The 16223-nt window shown below is 37.9% G+C and overlaps 3 protein-coding genes across 3 annotated transcripts; 1 reads left to right on the top strand and 2 right to left on the bottom strand.

Annotated features, from left to right (window-relative positions):
• Window positions 1-805: 805 nt before the first annotated feature.
• Window positions 806-5054, top strand: LOC18019643 (oligopeptide transporter 1). The gene is made up of 6 exons (XM_006401336.2): window positions 806-866; window positions 1808-2010; window positions 2137-2594; window positions 2944-3041; window positions 3134-3706; window positions 3807-5054. The coding sequence occupies exons 2-6, from the start codon at window positions 1941-1943 to the stop codon at window positions 4876-4878; spliced, it is 2271 nt and encodes a 756-aa protein (XP_006401399.1). The 5' UTR covers window positions 806-866; window positions 1808-1940; the 3' UTR covers window positions 4879-5054.
• A 56-nt stretch (window positions 5055-5110) lies between these two features.
• Window positions 5111-7235, bottom strand: LOC18019642 (ER membrane protein complex subunit 8/9 homolog). The gene is made up of 5 exons (XM_006401335.2): window positions 6909-7235; window positions 6308-6454; window positions 6166-6225; window positions 5495-5661; window positions 5111-5388 (listed from the first exon to the last, which is right to left on the bottom strand). Exons 1-5 carry the CDS (start codon window positions 7128-7130, stop codon window positions 5358-5360), a joined length of 627 nt encoding a protein of 208 aa, XP_006401398.1. The 5' UTR covers window positions 7131-7235; the 3' UTR covers window positions 5111-5357.
• Window positions 7236-13045: 5810 nt separating this feature from the next.
• LOC18019193 (nucleotide-sugar uncharacterized transporter 2) lies at window positions 13046-15540 on the bottom strand. Its single transcript, XM_006401334.2, has 7 exons — window positions 15233-15540; window positions 14773-14924; window positions 14467-14675; window positions 14203-14296; window positions 13959-14125; window positions 13713-13883; window positions 13046-13500 (listed from the first exon to the last, which is right to left on the bottom strand). The coding sequence occupies exons 1-7, from the start codon at window positions 15309-15311 to the stop codon at window positions 13182-13184; spliced, it is 1191 nt and encodes a 396-aa protein (XP_006401397.1). The 5' UTR covers window positions 15312-15540; the 3' UTR covers window positions 13046-13181.
• Window positions 15541-16223: the final 683 nt, after the last annotated feature.

Raw genomic sequence — 16223 nt, 5'->3', positions numbered from 1 at the left:
ACGCAGCATTTATTTCTTGACAAAGAATATCACGCAGCATTGTAATGAAAGAAAAAAATTGTATAAATTATGTAAACTTTGTTATTCTAAGATCATAAATGGATCATAAATATCCAAGTTTGAAAAGATTTCATAGTTTTTTAATTTCGCTTATCATGAAACCGAATTCAAGTTTACTTCATAAAACCGAATTCAAGTTTACTATAATTTCAATCATGGATAGTCTTAGTAAATATTTTAAACAGTAAAAAAAAACTATGCTCTTTCACATACTCTAATGATTTATTAGTCTATACTTTAGTCTGGAATTTATTCGATTATAAGAAAATTACGTCTCATAATAGTAACTAATTATACATTATGTACGATGTATTTGACATATTCACTATTCACTACATATGGTGTCAAAAGTCATTTTCAAGCCTTTTGTATTTGGAAATTTCAAACTCCTAACATGCTGGACTGACATAATTTCTACTGATTAGATTGATCTTACTATAAATATGATCTGTTAGAGAATTAAATCTGCCAGGTAGATTCAACTCTATCTAATTTAAGATGAATCAAAGTGAAATCGTTAGAGCTGGCAATAGAAACGTAAAATGAACCTAGACAGTGGAAAACTAACCATGCATGGAAATTTCTATAAAAATAGAAATATCGAATCAAAACGCAACGATTTTGGAATCTATTAATAGAAACCAAAGAATCTGCAATAACTGCGAAATATATCCTGGAAAATAAGCTTTTTCTTCTCGTCCTATAAATAAGCCTCCTCTTAAAGAATTCTATTAACAAATTTCTCAAAATCTTGTAATCGCGAGTTACGGGTTGTCCACATCCTTTACACGAGTGGACTTGACCAAGTAAGTTTCCGAGAAAACATAACTTTTTTCTTCTCTTATACGATCAAATATGATTCATTAAGACTACAATATTCGGATCGGGAATTAAATTGTTTTTTTTAAGCTTCTCCATCTGAACTATTGATTTTCACATTTATAGATTAACCTAGGGGTTTTAAATCCAATTTTTAGTTCAATTTCCGGTTACTGTTTTTGTATCGGTTTATAAATTATGGTTAATAATATACATACACGCGTGTTTGGTGATGTCGTAGCTACAAATATGAGATGAATGGAACAAAAAAACACTCTAGCGAAAAGCTGGTCTAGTTAATAATTATCCTTTTTATTGTTCTTGTTATATTGGAAAATCGAAAACATAAAATCTTAATTCTTGAAAAATAGATGAACCATGGACCCAATGCACTTAATTAATATAGAGCTGATACAGTTAATGTTTCAAGAATGTTAGGTTTCCGTTAGGTCTCAAATTCCTAATTAAGCGCTTAATTATCTGCAAACAAAGCATGTATGTCTTCAATATATTTTTGCTTTCTTCTTCTTTTTTTCCGTCACATTTATTTCCATATTTACTTTTTTCCCCCTTCCCGTGCAAGAATAAATAATTCGATTATCAGATTCCAGTCTATAGGATTCTATTGAGATACTAATTAAACAAAGAATCTACAGTTGACCAATTAGAAGATTCCAATTCAGAATTAGTTAATCTTGTTGCGTCAAGAACTTTAAAACTGTTTCAAACAAATTCAAACGTAAAGAAAACCGATCCTTAATTTACGGCGTCCTCAAGTTTAATTATAGTAAAAAGGTTAAAAAAAATAAAAATCTTGTGGTGTTAATCGTCTAAAGTCTATTTATCAATGAATGAAGATTCACACACATACATGCATCTGGACAAGCACGTACGACTAAAAACGTTATCGTAATTTTTTATTTTTCAGGCTCCTTTTCAAAAATTCCGACTGGTTATCGAGGACTAGAAATCCGGTCACCATCGCCGGAGACAACCTCGATTTCAACAACAAGAAACCATCGTGAAGGACGGAAAAAAGGGGCTTGAAGATAAAAAAAACAATGACGAGCGTTTTCGACGATCCCAAACCCTCCGATCACAATCCTAACGAGTCCAAGATCGTAATCAACGGTAATGAAACCTCCTTGCTTTCGGTTTATTTCGGTCTATACCGGTTTTGCTTTGATTCTTGTTTTCTAGAGTGAATTTTCAATTAAATTTTGGTTTAAAGAGTGAGTGAATTTGACGTACGTGCAGGAGAGGAAGAAGAAGAGGAGGAGATCAATGACAATCCGATTGAAGAAGTCCGGTTAACCGTACCGATAACGGACGATCCAACACTACCGGTTCTAACGTTCCGAACATGGTTTCTTGGACTGCTTTCTTGCATATTGCTTGCGTTCGTGAACCAGTTCTTTAGTTTCCGGTCGAACCAGCTTTGGGTATCTTCCGTTGCGGCTCAGATCGTGACTCTTCCGTTAGGGAAACTCATGGCGGCGACGCTTCCGACAAAGAAATTCGGGTTTCCGGGGACGAACTGGTCGTGGTCGTTTAACCCTGGTCCGTTCAATATGAAGGAACATGTTCTTATCACAATATTTGCTAATACCGGAGCTGGAGGAGCTTACGCCACCAGTATTATTACCATTGTCAAAGCTTTTTACCACCGTCAACTCAATGTCGCCGCCGCAATGTTGCTCACACAAACCACTCAGGTATTTAAAAAAAAAAAAAAAATACAAATCTTCGTGCTTCTTGATTATTTTTCTTGCAGTTATATAAGTCTTTAGAACTTTTTTTTTTTGTTGCTAATGCCAAAGAAAAATGTTTTTGATTCTTGACAATTTTTTTTTTTGCAGTTTTAAGTCATAAAAAAACAATTTCTTTTCCTTATAATTATGGGTGAAAGACATTTTTTTAAATGGAAAAAGACAATCTTTATGCTTCTTGATTATTTTTCTCTCACTTAATATATTTTAAAAATCATTTTTTTTGTAGTCGTCATTTGAATACTTAACAATCTTTTTCACCATTCTTGATATTTGAAAATCATTTTTCTGGCAGTTGTTGGGTTATGGATGGGCTGGACTTTTCAGGAAGTTCCTAGTGGAATCGCCGTATATGTGGTGGCCGTCGAATCTTGTTCAAGTCTCACTCTTTAGGTTGGTTAGTCTTAGCGGTTTATGACTCCTTCACTAACATTTTCTACCTCTAAGTCTCTGAATCCGGATTTTCATTTTGACTGTTTAAACAGAGCTTTACATGAGAAGGAGGATCCAGAAAAGAAGCAACAAACAAGGCTAAGATTCTTCCTTATTGTCTTTGGCATCAGCTTTGCTTACTACATAATCCCTGGTTACCTTTTCCCTTCCATTTCCGCAATTTCATTCGTCTGCTGGATTTGGAAAAGCTCAGTGACCGCTCAGATAGTCGGTTCCGGGCTCAAGGGTTTAGGAGTTGGTTCGTTTGGTCTTGATTGGTCCACAGTTGCTGGTTTCTTGGGCAGTCCATTGGCTGTACCCTTCTTCGCCATAGCCAACTTCTTTGGCGGATTCTTCATCTTCTTGTACATTGTTCTGCCTATCTTCTACTGGACTAATGCTTATGATGCACAGAAGTTTCCCTTCTACACTTCCCAAACCTTTGATCAGACTGGAAATTCCTATAACATTACACGTATCCTCAATGAGAAGAACTTCGATATCAATCTAGACGCTTACAACGGTTACGGCAAGCTCTATCTGAGTGTGATGTTCGCGTTGCTCTATGGACTCAGCTTTGGTTCTCTTTTCGCTACCATCTCTCATGTTGCCCTCTATGACGGAAAGTAAGGATCTTTCAACATCTCTCTCTGAATACCTGATTTGATCTGATGATGACTTTCTCTCTCTCTAAGCTTCATTTGTGTTTGCTGTGTTGTTGTCAAGGTTTATATGGGGAATGTGGAAGAAGGCAAAGACAGCAACAAAGGACAAGTTCGGAGATGTGCATTCAAGATTGATGAAGAAGAACTATCAATCAGTACCTCAATGGTGGTTCATCGCAGTTCTCGTTGTTTCATTTGCTTTCGCACTCTATGCTTGTGAGGGCTTTGACAAACAGCTTCAGCTTCCATGGTGGGGACTTATACTCGCATGCACCATCGCCTTGTTCTTTACATTGCCTATAGGAGTTATCCAAGCAACTACGAACCAGCAAATGGGTCTTAATGTTATAACAGAGCTGATCATCGGTTACTTATACCCGGGAAGGCCACTAGCCAATGTGGCTTTTAAGACCTACGGATACATCAGTATGTCTCAAGCCTTGTACTTTGTTGGAGACTTCAAGCTTGGTCACTACATGAAGGTTCCTCCAAAATCTATGTTCATTGTCCAGCTTGTTGCAACTGTGGTTGCATCAAGCGTCTGCTTCGGTACAACCTGGTGGCTCATTACCTCCGTTGAGAACATATGTAACCCGGATTTGCTCCCTGTGGGTAGTCCATGGACTTGTCCTGGAGATGAAGTGTTTTACAATGCATCGATCATATGGGGAGTGATCGGTCCAAGGAGAATGTTTACCAAAGAAGGTATCTACCCTGGGATGAACTGGTTCTTCCTCATCGGTATCTTGGCTCCAGTGCCTTTCTGGTACCTATCGAGGAAGTTCCCAGAGAAGAAATGGCTAAAACAGATCCATATTCCTTTGATCTTCTCTGCGGTAAGCGCAATGCCACAAGCCAAGGCTGTGCATTACTGGTCCTGGGCCTTCGTTGGGGTTGTGTTCAACTACTACATCTTCAGAAGGTATAAAGCTTGGTGGGCAAGGCACAACTACATCCTCTCTGCAGCGCTTGATGCAGGTACCGCGATTATGGGAGTGTTGATTTTCTTTGCGTTTCAGAACAATGATATAAGCTTACCAGATTGGTGGGGGCTTGAGAATTCAGACCATTGCCCTCTAGCTCATTGCCCGACAGCGAAAGGTGTTGTCGTTGAAGGTTGTCCAGTGTTTTAAGGTTAATGCAGATGAAGCCTTGCCCTGATTTGGGTTTATTGTTGATGTCGGAAAACGCTTTGGTGATCGTTATATCTGTGTAAAAACCCGTCCCTAAGAAGTTTAAGTGATTCAGGCAATGTAAAAGGACTAGGTTTGGTTTTATGTTCTTTAGGATTTAACTATGTACTTCGCAAGTTTAAGAGCAACAGCCAAACAAAGCAGAGCTTTCATTCCAACTATATAATCAAAATGCAAACAAAGAAATAATTAAAAAAATTGGATCACGAGAACAAGCCCCAATTCATATCATTCAAATGATAAAACTAGGGTTTAAGATGTGTACCAAATAAAAAAATTGAACTCTGTTGCGTAGCTGGATAAATACTTCAACAAGATTCAAGGGAATTTGTAAACAGAGGTCTTCATGAAATTTTTGTTTTTCGACTGAAGATGATGAAAGCAAAAAAAGTCTAATTAGCTATATCGCATATCCGTCTTCAGTTGAAAAGTCCAGGGTTTAGCCAGTCCCTGCAATTACAGTGAACATAAGTCAGATTTTACCATCGTCTACATAAAGTCATAAAGGTTATAGCTTTTAGTTTTTTTTTTTTGAGTTTGTGTGTATCAAACTTACTTGGTGACATCATCGAGATGATCATCAAAATCTGTGATGTCCTTCCATTTCTCAGATGAAATGTAATCTGATAAAACTACATTGGCCGATGGCTCTTTCAAGAGAAGCTTGCTTCCTCCATCTGTTCCAACTACTCTCCAGTTCTTAGAAGCATCCTTCACACAGAGCTAGCAAACACATAGAACAACTTTAATTACTAACCAGATAAAAAAATGGAAATTTGACCTATTAAGTATTAGTTGCAGCAAAAGAAAATTTTCATCAAGCAGAAAGTACCCAAAGAGAAGTGTTGATTAAAAGGACAACATAAGCTGGGTGTCAAGAAAGTTGCTAGCACAATTCAGGTAGACATTCTGGAAATGTAATCAGCTAGTATGGTCATGTTTTATATCTTAGCATTGACAGTATTTGTTTAGGATGCAATACAAAAAATGAATGCAACGATGAGACAAGAGCCGGGACTAACAATACATTTTGCAAATACTACAAAACTCGAGCTTCTCAGTCTTTCAATACTCTCTCTTGAGCTTATGTATAGCAATAACAATATGAAAACCATACTTTTAAATGCCAAGAAGCTATACTGGTGTAGAGTGGCCATGATATATATTCCTTACTAAAACATGCTATACTAAGCCTTCCAAAACGTTGTCCTGATTAGAAATACCAACCTGCATCACGGGGCTTCGCTCTTTACTCCTTGATAAAGCTTCAAGCTTTTTGTTGTTCAACTACAAAACAGCATACATGTGCAACATAAGATGGTTATTTCAATAAACTGCTGTAATTGAAACTAGAGGATAAGAGATTCACCAAGAGAATTGGTGCCTGAGGGAAATAACGAGAGATGTGATCACCAATGTTCTTAGCCACACCACAAAGCTCCACATCATCGAACCTCTCATTTGCATGAAAGTACCCAACAATACTCAAACCTTGAGCCACGTAATGCTCCTCTATCTAACACATCAAAACAGCAAAAACATATCCGAAATCCGTAAGTTCAGAATCCTAGACAAAGTTAAGAAATGCAAGACTTTTTCCCATCTGCCAGTTCGCATCAAGAGCATCTATAGATGCAGAATATAAATCTCTCTCAAACACAGCTACGGAACAATGTTATGCTGGTGATTAAACCTAAACAATCCAAGATCTGAATTTTCAATGTTCATATAGAAACAACAGTAAGACTTTAATGAGAATTAAGCAACAGAGAGAACAGTAAGAAGAAGCTAATAAATACATTTAGTACACGAGCTAAAGTTTCGAAAAATTCGTAATTCAATATCCACACCAAAGCAATCAGATCCTAAGTTTTTCAAAATTCAATTCAAAGCTCATGTATCAAACCGATTCGAATCAGCAAAAAGAAGATGTAAGAAGCAGAATCATAAGAAGAAGAAGAGAGACCGACCATGATGAGAGAGATCTCGAGAGGAGGGAGGAGAGCGAGGTTAGAGTGAAAGAGCGGCACAGAATCCGAGATCTCCACGACTCCTTCGTCCTTAGGGCTGATTCGACCGACGAGGACTCCGTTGACCGCCGCCGTCTTGTGTCGCAGAGAGTGGAGAACGAGTTTAATGTACGCGTTCTGGGAGATCTCATACTTCAATTCGCCGTTACTTCCCATCCCCATCTCTCTCTAACTCGATCGGAGACTCACTGAGTCAGTTCTTATAGTCCCACTCGCCGGCGTACGGTGGATTATAAAGGATATTATGAAGTCGTGAAGCAATTGAGACGTTCTGAGATCAACTTTTTGGTTAACGACAGTGGAATGGACTCCACAGAAGCCGGGTTCGGGTCGGCCCGAGTTTGTACCGGTTTACCCGATTCAATTAAAATTTTCGTTTTTGTTTTTTTTTTGTCGTAAAATTTTCGTTAAAGTACGGTAGGTGTTTTGAAATTATAGAAAACATCAGTAAAGTTGAAGTAATTACTAATTATATCTCCTATTATCAAAAGGATCACAAAGTTGTTATAGATACTCGAAAACTAAACCATATATTCCATTTTTTGTACTCATAAACCATTAAACCGTTCAAGCCCTCTTTCACCAACGAGAGGAAAAAAAAAACTCATTCTCATTGATTGAATAATTAATTTACAATTGAACTGGTTTTATACACAAAAGAAACGGGTAAACCAGTAACCCAAAAACAAAATAGAAATCGGTTTATACTATACCGATGTACATCAAAATCAATATGTACCAAAGCCATACAAGAAAGCTATACAAAACTACTCTATATACAATAAAAGTCCCCCTCAAGATGGGGCGTAGATGTTTCGGAGACCCATCTTGCCAAGTAGAAACTTGAACTGAGCAGGATATAGAGGTTTTGTAAGTGGATCTGCAACCTGCAACTCTGTCTTGACATGAAAGAATTCAAACAAACCAGATACCAATCTCTCTCTAATACTATGACAATCAGACTCTATGTGTTTAGTCCTTTCATGGAATACAGGATTCCTAGCAATGTGCATGGCAGAGGTATTATCACAGTATAGATGAGTGGGTTTAGAGAGTGGAACCTGGAGTTCTTTGAGAAAGCTAGTAAACCATACCAATTCGTCCGTTGCTTTAGATAGGCTCCGATATTCAGCTTCAACGGATGATTTGGACACAGTTGGTTGTTTCTTTGATTTCCAAGCAATGAGAGACGTTCCTAAGAAGATGCAATATCCAGTGGTGGATCGTCTCGTATCTCGACAAGAAGCATAGTCAGAATCAGCAAAAACACGAATCTGAAGTTCTGACTTTGCAGAGTAGAATAAGCCTTGTCCCACGGTGCCTTTGACATAGTGAAGAACCTTGAAGAGAGCCTCTTGATGAGCTTTCCTCGGAGCAGCTGAAAACTGACTGAGTTTGTTGACTGCAAAAGTAATGTCAGGCCTAGTGATCTGTAGATACATTAGGCGACCAATGAGACGTCGGTAAGATTTAACATCAACAAAGTCACCTTCTTTGTCCTTAGAAAGTTTCAAATGAGGATCCATAGGAACAGAAGAAGGTTTACACCCTAGAAGACCTGTGTCATCAAGGAGATCCAAAGCGTATTTACGCTGACACACAGTGATCCCTTCAGCAGATCTGGCAATCTCCAAGCCAAGAAAATACTTCAAAGGGCCAAGATCACGCAGTTTGAAATGAATTTTCAATTGTTCCTTGAGAGTGTCTACTGTAGAATCATCATTGCAGGCTATGATGATATCATCTACATAGACTAAAACACATAAGAACACAGTAGATGTTATTCGGATAAAGCATGTATGATCGGCAGCTGTTTGAGTGAATCCCAAACTGATCAATGTGGTGGAGAATTTAAGAAACCACTGGCGAGATGCCTGTTTAAGACCATATAAAGATTTCTTCAGCTTGCAAACAGCATTCGGAGGAAGGTCCCCCTTACGAGATGAATACCCTGGAGGAAGCTTCATGTATATTTTTTCATCAAGGTCCCCATTAAGAAAGGCATTCGAAATGTCCAGTTGAGTAAGAGAGAGACCATATATCGCTGCAAGAGATAACACAAGCTTAACCGACGTGAGTTTCACTACAGGAGAAAAAGTTTCATTATAGTCAACACCTTCTTCCTGCGTGTAACCTTTAGCAACCAGGTGAGCTTTATAACGCTCAATGCTTCCATCAGCATGAAACTTCACCTTATACACCCATTTGCAACCAATGCAGTGTTTATCAGGTGGTAAGGAACAAATGTCCCATGTGTCTGTGTCCTCAAGAGCCACGACTTCAACATCCATTGCATCACACCACACCCGAAATTTCTTTGCCTCAGTATAGGATACAGGTTCTTTTTCTTTGTCAATAGAGGCTAAAAAAATGTAATAGGTGGGGGCGATTTTATCATAGGATAAGTATTTAAAGATTTCGTGAATGGTTGAGGACATGACTGAATCATAGTAATATTCCTGAAGATAAGCAGGCTTTTTGGTCCTCCTATGTGATGTTTGAATAGAAGATTCAGAAACATCTGTAGTAGGAGTGTCAGAAGGAGCACTCTCTACGGAAGGTGATGATGAAGAATTATCAACACCGGATCTGATAGATGTCATAGGAGGGTTGTCCATTAGATCAGGAAAGTGGTTATAAGCTTCCTGTGAAAGATCTGTTTGGACGAAAGGAAAGAGCTCTTCATGAAAGACAACATGTCTAGAAATGAAAATGGCATTAGTTTGAAGATCTAAGAGCTTGTACCCTTTATATCCATTAGGATAACCAAGGAATACACAGGCTCGAGCTCGGGATCGAATTTATGTCTGTTCTTGGGTGAGGTAGAGGCATAACATAAACAGCCAAAAACTTTGAGCTGAGTATAATCAGGAGCCCTCTTAGTTAGAACCTCGAATGGACATTTGTCCTCTAGAACAGGAGCTGGGGTACGGTTTATAAGATGAACTGCAGTAAGGACACATTCACCCCAATAAGGAAGAGGAATGTGGGATTGAAAAAGAAGGGATCGGGCAACATTCAAGATGTGTTGATGTTTTCTTTCTACCACCGAGTTTTGTTGAGGTGTTTCAGGGCAAGAGTGATAATGAACAATGCCTTTGGATTTGAAAAGTTCAGTGAATTTGAGTTCGTGAGCATTGTCGGATCTAACCCCTTTAAGTTTTGTTTCAAATTGGTTTTCTACCATAGAGATGTAGGTGGGAAAGACGTTTAAAACATCAGATTTGTTCCTAAGGAGATAAACCCATGTGGCTCTAGAACAATCATCAACAATTGTAAGGAAATATCTATAACCACCATGAGTTGGAACAGAAAAAGGCCCCCAAGTATCAATATGAATAAGGTCAAAGGGTTTATTACATATATTGTTGTGAGAGATAAAGGGAATATGTTTCTGTTTGGCCAAATGGCAAACCTTACAATGAAAATCCGAAAGAGTCTTGGATTTAGGGAATGAAAGAACAGAATGCATGGGCTGTATCTTAGACATAGATGGGTGACCTAGCCGTTTATGCCACAAATCTGGACTAGAGACACTGGCTACTACTGACGCAGATGGAGTGCTTTGAAGAGAGACTGACTCAACATCCAGAAAGTAGAGATTAGCCACTTGCCTACCCATTCCAATCATTAATCCCTGTGTACGCTCCTGAAGAACACAAGAAGACTCATCAAACCATATTCTACAACCCATGTCTTTCGTTAGACAGCTGACACTTAACAAGTTGAATTTGAACTGAGGTATGTAAAGAACATCACGAAGAATGAGATTTCTACCCAAAGGAACAGTACCTACACCAACAATGCTCACATGAATTCCATTAGGCAAGGTAACGGTGGTATTAGGTAAAGTTTTAAAGGATGAGAAGGAAGATTTTTCATGGGTGATGTGTTTAGTAGCTCCTGTATCTATGACCCAAGCATTAATAGCAATGATGTTGCTATTAACAGAACAGACATAAGGCCTATCAATTCCGGAAAAAGAACAAAGGATAGAGGGAAAAATTTTACCGGAAATTGGGCAAACTGTGGATTGAGAAAGGTCGGAAGATACTGAGACAGAGTGAACCTCGGGTGTGACAGCAACACTAGGAGATTGAAGTTTGCTGCTAAGGAATGAAACAATCTGTTGAATCTGATCAGAAGAAAGATCATCTGCAGAAGAACCTTGAGTAGCAGGTGACTCATTCACTGTCATGTTCGCATGAACGGAATTCTGTTTGCTGAATTTGTGTTTAGACTTGAAGTGAGCAGGATAACCATTCTTCTTGTAGCAACGCTCAACCACATGTCCAACTTTACCACAAAATGTGCAAGTAGGTCGTTCTTCATTAGACTGAGATCCGCCTGTATTAACAACTGCATTCGCATTGTGAGAAGGATGCTGTTGTGAGATCTGAAAGGCCGAAGGATCTATGTCAGGAACATGAGCAGATTTTTGACTTTCTTCTTGATCAAGGAGATTGTATACTTCAGACAGAGAGGGAAGGGTCTTCTTCATCAAGATACGACTTCGTATACTCTCATAGTTATCGTTCAGTCCCATCAAGAAGTCGATGACACGATTAGTCTCTCTTTCAGCTAATAGATCTTCAACAGTACGAGCTGTGATCTGAAGACTGGATAACTCTTCCCAAAGAGACTGAACTTGAGTGTGATACGACGATAAGTCTAAATTGCCTTGACGAAATGTATGAAGCTGATGACGAAGCTTATAGAGACGAGGCAAGTTAGACTTGTGGAATCGCGTATGGAGATCCTTCCAAATAGCTGATGCAGACTTAAAATACAGGATGCTAGTGTAAATCTTCTTTGTAACACTATTAAGCAACCAGGATTTCACCATGCTATTGCATCTACACCAGATCTTATAATAAGGATCAGATTCATCAGGCTGAGGTATAGAACCATCGAGAAATCTCATTTTGTTCTTAGCCTCTATACTAGTGACCATAGCTATGCTCCAGATTCCATAGTTCGAGCCATCTAAGGCTTCAGCAGTAAGAACGAGACCAGGATGATCCGAGCTAACCAAATGATAAGGACTATGAACATTATCGGGAGAATTTGATACCTCGAACGGTTGCGAAGACCGTGGAGTGATAGATCTGCGAGGATCTAAGCGATTCGGAACACCAGTAGCATCGCGAGAGGAATGAAGATCCATGGATTGATCGCGAGCCTTCAGAGGTGTGGGAGAACCAAATTCTGGTGAATCTGGTGATGGATTGCGATACTTCGACTTGCATTTCTGTTGTTTCACCATTGTTGACTTGAAAACAGCTCAGTTTCACGGGAAACGAGATTTGAGACTGTAGAACACGGGAAACGTCGAAAGGGAGCTCGTCGAAGTTGAAGAGATATGATCGGAAACGGAATCGAAAGATTTTCCGACGAGATTCCGGAAAAATTGAGCTCAAAAGGAAGAATCTGAGATCAGAAAAGTTTGTTAGACTCTATCGCTCTGATACCATTTCACCAACGAGGGGGAAAAGAAAAACTCATTCTCATTGATTAAATAATTAATTTACAATTGTGTTGGTTTTATACACAAAAGAAACGGGCAAACCAGTAACCCAAAAACAAAATAGAAATCAGTTTATACTATACCGATATACATCAAAATCAATCTGTACCAAAGCTATACAAGAAAACTATACAAAACTACTCTATATACAATAAAACCCTCTGTAATATTTAGGAGAGGCGGTTAAAAACAAAAAAAAATTGCGATTTAAATTTCTACCCAAGAAACTCTTATTGTATTGCCATCATTTTGTGGCAGTAAGAATATTTATGTTTGTTAATTCGAAATTTGTATTAAAAGACTTCTGAAAGTAAAGGAAACATCAATAACTTGAGAATTAGTGAACTAAATAATCTTGAGTATTTTATTTTTAAAAGTTGACTTTCGGATCATTTTGTGGCAGTAAGACTAGTTTACTTTTCCTACGAACTAAAATTATAACTGTTATGCCCATTTTTTCACCTGAAAAACGTTTACCGCATTGTTTTACAAGTCAAACCCATTAAAAAAACAAAAATGTATCTAAATACATCTCACACAGTAACAAAAGACATCAAATCTGTATTTTATTAATTTACTAATTCAATTAGATAGCAAAATGTTTAAACTTAAAACCGATTTTACAAGCTAATCCCTGAAAAGGAAAGAAAACTATTTTCTTGGCATCTAATTAAAAAGAACATAAGCTATACGATATTTGCAGTTGTCGTCTTTGAGAGATTTGGCTCAGCCGAAACAACGGCGGTCTCTCCTCCTCCGTCGTCATTCTCAGCTTTAGGTTTCGAAACGGCAGTGTTTTGATTCGGAAGCAGCTTGCTCGAGCTGTGATCGATGGATTTCCCTGGAAGATTGAGCCACGTGTATACAGACATGCCGGCAAGAGCCGCCACAGCGCCGCAGATGCTGATGAAACCGGGATCGGAGCCAAAGATAACGTAACCCCCAAGCAAGATCACACATGTCTTGAATTGCCCTAATACTACATGAGATGTTGCCGAGGTTGCCCTGAAACAAACAACAACGTTTGTTCATGAAACAAATTTCTATAAACCGCAAACAAATTGATGTTTAGCACCGGTTTTAATGTTTAGGCGATGAGTTTGAACCGGTTTAGGTTCTGTTCTTGAATCATGATGATAGCCAAATGAAGCAGAATCAAGTCATACGAATTACTCAAGACTGATCTCCGACCGTGAAGCAAAGAACAAAAGACTAACCCGAGAGCGAGTGCACCAGACCACTGGAGAAGAAAGCCGAGCAGAGCCGAGACGAGGATTGCAGAGGAATTACCCAAGTCCCATTTGAAGAGCAAAACTCCAGGTGGGTCAAGCCATGGCATGAGAGCCAACAAGAAGAAAACAGTAAACGGCGTCGTCTTCCACATCAATCTTCATTCAATAAAAAAATATATTATCTTAGGAGACTTCAATTGCTTAAGCATCAAGTATAAGAAAGATTTTTACGCTAGAGCAGTCCAGTTAGCTTGTTGCTGAAGATTAGACCAGAGAATTTTATTGATGGCACTTGGTATAATCCAAGCAACAGCAACCAATGCACCAAACAAATTGAATTCTAGATCGGTTACTGTCGCGATAGCCACACCTAAAGATACTATGGCTAATGCCACAACCTATAAGCACAAAAAAAAAACCATGTAATAAGTTTTTAATTAATCAGGTGAAATTTTTTAAAAAAATCCAGCTAAACCTTTGTGGAAGAAATGGTTTTCTTGAAGAGAACAAACTCTGCAAGGACAATCGTTGGTGTCACCGCGATCTTGGCCATCTGGTAGAATCCAACACTGGACAAAAATCAAAAGTTTTTTCAAGTATGAGATAAGAAGATGAAACAAAGCATAATCTCTTTATCTCTTCACAGTCTGATTTTAGATCTACACAGTTTGATTAGTGCTATTAAAAGTAAATCTTGAGCTATGAATGTTGAGGCAATATTTACAGATTAAGCTATTACCTGTTGTGTTTGAGACTGGTATTAGCGAGACCAGAAGCAAAGGCCATGACAGCTCCAAGAGAGAAGAGAGAGGAGAAAGGTGTTGTCTTTGAGGGAGGAGACATTGGAAGTAATGAAAGAGACTTGAAGAAAGCTAGAAGTATCCACGCAACAGCATAGTGAATCAACGTTAGAAAGATCGGAAAATTGAATCCAACTCGTCCCATCACCTGCAGAATTAGAAACCCACCAAAAAAGAAGTTTACAATTACTATTGTAACATGGAAAAAGAGACAGAAGAAACTGAGATTGATGAAGCTAAATTACTAATTTATTGGCGAGGATGATTCCAACTGCAACAATGAAATTGAATGACATTGCAACAACAGGGCCACAGAATCTCTGTTGTTGGCGTTTAGCTCCTTCTGATGTTTTAAGCTCATTGTATAGAGAGCTTCTAAGTTCTTCCAAAGCTCGTCCTGAAACAACAGAAAACGAATCCACAAAATCACAAACTGATCAAAGGCAATTCATTTTCTTCAGAAGCAATTCATCAAACAGGTAATAAACATTAAATTCTTAAAACGGAAACAAACGATTAAATGATCCTTTAGTTATCAACAATCCGATCACGACCATTTAACTTAGCGATTGAAAAACAGAGAAAATGTGAGAACAAAGCATCATCTCTTCGAAATCTCTGAATTTTAGGGAAATTTGTAAATGAGCAAGGCAAATCAAATGAGGAAGATGATGAGCAGATTCATGAATTATTATAACCATTCACCTGCTTCTGCAGCATCACTGTCTTTCCTTTTGAGAAATTTCCTTGCATCTTTTCCAAACAAGGAATCAACCAGACCCATCACTCAAGAAAAATAATGAAAAATCTCCGATTGTTTTAACTCTTTCTGTGAAAAACCCAGATCACATTTTCCATTTTGGTGAAAAAAAATGAAAACTTGACGTCAGATCAAAAATACGAAAAGGAATAAAGAGATATCTGGATTTAATGTCATTGGTATGATTGTTTCGGCAGAGGCAGAGCCCTTATAGAGAGAGAGAACAATTAGCAGTTGCTTCAATACGCAGTTTCATGGCGTATATATTTCTGTTTTGTGTTATTCATTTTTATCTTGAAAATTAAGAAAATTGAGGAATTTTCCAGGGATTTTTTGTTTCCCTTGAGAAATTGTCGAGTGTGTGTGTTGCCACGTGTTGGTTTCATGTACGTCCAATTGCTGACCTCATTGATGAACAATTTATTCAGCTCGGTTACGAGGTTTTTTCCAATTAAACCGTACAAACATCTGTATAACAATATTGCTTTATACAGAATATATTCAAATTTAAAGGTATGTTTATATTTATGAGAATATCTCTCTCTAGCTAATAAAGCAAAAACATATAGGTGTTTATATGTACTTTTCACATTAAATAATTATCTATTTGATCACAAGCATATCACTAAAGCATTTACACTATTAATCGAATTACTAACTATGTTCGAATTTTTTTTTTTTTTTAAATCAATCATTGTCAACAAGTTTGACAAAGTCTGTCGATAGGGTTAAGAGAGTTATGGGATAGCAAAATATTGTTGAAGTCAGGACGAATACTTTAAGATTTTCCTCATATTCATACAGTATTTAAAACCAGCAGTAAATTTCTACTTTGAAATAGTAGGGTTAGTTAGACAAATGATTCATGCGTTAGGCGTATAACATAAGGATATTTCTTTTATATATAAATGATGATAACCTGTGATAGTTAACTGT

This window comes from Eutrema salsugineum, unplaced genomic scaffold (assembly GCF_000478725.1).
Source record: "Eutrema salsugineum unplaced genomic scaffold, Eutsalg1_0 scaffold_2, whole genome shotgun sequence".
In the NCBI taxonomy this organism is placed as follows: domain Eukaryota; kingdom Viridiplantae; phylum Streptophyta; class Magnoliopsida; order Brassicales; family Brassicaceae; genus Eutrema; species Eutrema salsugineum.
Note: the sequence above shows the minus strand (reverse complement) of the source record. Positions and strands in the feature narration are given on the sequence as shown.